General features: G+C 36.4%; 1 protein-coding gene across 1 annotated transcript; it reads right to left on the reverse strand.

The window, feature by feature from the left end:
* Window positions 1-369: 369 nt before the first annotated feature.
* LOC143585911 (uncharacterized) lies at window positions 370-2,599 on the reverse strand. Its single transcript, XM_077067586.1, has 2 exons — window positions 2,052-2,599; window positions 370-535 (listed from the first exon to the last, which is right to left on the reverse strand). The coding sequence occupies exons 1-2, from the start codon at window positions 2,597-2,599 to the stop codon at window positions 370-372; spliced, it is 714 nt and encodes a 237-aa protein (XP_076923701.1).
* Window positions 2,600-2,716: the final 117 nt, after the last annotated feature.

Genomic DNA, 2,716 nt, shown 5'->3' on the forward strand with positions numbered 1-2,716 from the left:
GTCAGATGTTTATTCTTCTTACCATGAAACATCATACATTGATCATCCAATTTCCATGGCTTATTTTTGGTAAAATTTCATCTTTTTCATCATTTCATGTCATCACTGTTGCGTGCCTCCATACCATTTTACTGCTGTTCATTTTCATCGCGACCACGAAATCCACTTCTTTTGTCTTCAAGGATTCCAAACATAAGAAAAGGAGCCAGACCCACTTCCCATTCTTAAAAATTGTTTTTTTTTTTGTTATTTTTTTGGCATATATATGTGTGTGTTTGTTTTTGTATCTATATATGCTAATGACATGAAGCAAGAACATAGTCAAGAAAAACTATGAAGTCTTGTTGGTTACTAAAACTACTATATATATTAGTAGCTGCTACAATTTGTGAGAGTGAATAAAGTAGCAGCACTCTTGAGATCATTATCTTCATTTTGTTGTTGGTAAGGTCCATTATCTTCTTTTGTGAAGAATGCAACATTCTCTTCTTTTGTCAAGGCTTTGTGATTTCCATCATTAAAGAGTGTTTCTTCACTGCATGCAAAAAACCAAATGAGATCAAAAGTTTAAAAAATGATCATTTGTAAAAAGTAAATAATAATAATAATAATAATAATAATAATAATAATAATAATAATAATAATAATAATAATAATAATAATAATAATAATATAAACCACATATATATGCGTTTCCCCAAGCTATACTCTACATGTGGGATATTATTGTGTACGTCTGTTTGTTATATATGTAGACATTCAATACATAACCAATTTAAAAGTTAGCCCGACACTTGTATAATCATATATTCAACGCTGAAATATTTATTTGCATTGCAATATTATATGATCTGTTCTTTTGTCATTCATGTAATGTATCTACTAAAAATTAAGGGATCTAGTAACTAGATTAAAGGATTGTTTGGTAGCCTTTTTAATTCTTACACTTCGCAATGGCTCATTGAGCCTCTTAATGATTAATCAGACATCTTACTGATTCAACACTTAATTGTTAAACAACCTAAGTATAGAGATAAGGTAGTGAAAAGGCTATAAAATCCATGAAGTAACACCCGCGGACCACTCAAGACACTCATAAAAGTCATCCGGGGTCATTTCATAACACCCGTGGATCATCCACAATATCCACGGGAACCATATATCAAGGACATGAGTCCAAAGTACCCTTCTAGTAAAAAGCAGAAGTCGCCCGCAGGTGCAGAAACCTCCTGCATGTTGAAGAATAAAACAGATGACTTTACTTATATGAAAGAAAGCCAGTTACAGCTAACTCCTTCTAGAGATTAGTGGAAATATTCCCTGATAGCGACGTTTACCCCCTTATGGAGAGCATGTGATAACACAATTAGTTAGGAAAAGCCATTTGGACATTCTTTTATGTCCATACACATGACTAGTTGTCATCTCCTATCAAAAGTGGCCACGTGTCCATTCGGGTAGAATGAAGCATCTTTTAGATAGTGACAACTCCACCAATCATCTTCTCCCCCCACCACCGACTATAAATACCTAACTTATCATCATAAGGTGACACTTTCCATATTACATCAATCGCTTTATACTTTCTCTTTCCATAAGAACAATACTTATTCTCACGCCGGATAGTGGTTACGGTAAGACCCCCACCTTGTCCTTCTCGTAACGAACTCATGATGGTTTTGTTTGCAAGATGGATTTGGATCTAGCCTGTTTCTATTCACTTCAATCTAATTTTCTTATTAACCCAGGTTTTGTTTGCAAGATGGATCTGGATCTAACATGGTTCTATTCACTTCAATCTAATTTTCTTATTAACCCATAGCCAGTGGAAATATAGATCCAATCCTAAAATTAGAATTAGATCCGTGTTTCTTCAATAAGTGATAAAAACATATTTTTACCATTCATTATTAGCCATGTTTAGGCGGTTCTATATTCATGCAAGCATATACATGTAAGGGGAGAGTAAATAAACCAAAATTTTGATCGATAACTATTTACTGAGGACAACAAAGGCAAAAAAAATTTAATTTAAGGAGGAAATCACACACCTGGCTTCATTAATTTCATCGAATTCAAATTTAAACTCATGCCTTTCTCCAGCAGGAATCTCATTAATCAGAAGCCCCTTAAACTGCTCGCATTCATCCACCGGCGGCTTCACCTCCAAGCAAACGGCAGAAGACGCTGGCGAATTACTCATATTCGGCCATGAATTCATCTCCTGAACGCGTGCCTCGTCCTGGTCGTTCAAATTCTGTTCCACCAAAATATACTCTCCATCATGATATTCATGATCTTTTTGTTGTCCCATCTGACCTAGATCAAGGTCAAAATCAACACCCTCAATTAATAACTGATCATGCTGATGCTGATGCTGATGCTGATGTTGAGGCTCATGCAGATGATTATTATTATCATTATTATTATTATTGTTAACATTTTGGGCGTGTGCACGACAAAACGCAAGCTGGTGCAAGACAATCTCAAGCTCGGCGCGCGAGATTTCAATCTGGCGCTGGAGTTCTCTTATGATCCGGTAACACCCGCCGATCGGGTCGTGAGCCCGGACGTCTGCTTGGTACATAATCGTCCGCATTGCTTGGTCTTTTTGCGGCTTATCGAGATCACGAATGATTTTGGTAATGTTGCTGACTCCAAAGAGTTTATGGGCGTTTTGGAACTGGCGTTGGCGGTCGTGTGGGAAATAAGGCGC

The sequence above is a fragment of the Bidens hawaiensis genome, unplaced genomic scaffold (assembly GCF_021521415.1).
Source record: "Bidens hawaiensis isolate Kalapana, Puna unplaced genomic scaffold, B.hawaiensis_p1.1 tig00034226_1, whole genome shotgun sequence".
NCBI lineage: Eukaryota > Viridiplantae > Streptophyta > Magnoliopsida > Asterales > Asteraceae > Bidens > Bidens hawaiensis.

Bases quoted from the DNA above. Each gene is read 5' to 3' on its own strand.
- LOC143585911 (XM_077067586.1), bottom strand. From the start codon at position 2,599: ATGCGGACGATTATGTACCAAGCAGACGTCCGGGCTCACGACCCGATC. The intron at 536-2,051 runs GTGTGTGATTTC...TTTTGCATGCAG, and splicing joins GATGAAATTAATGAAGCCAG to TGAAGAAACACTCTTTAATG.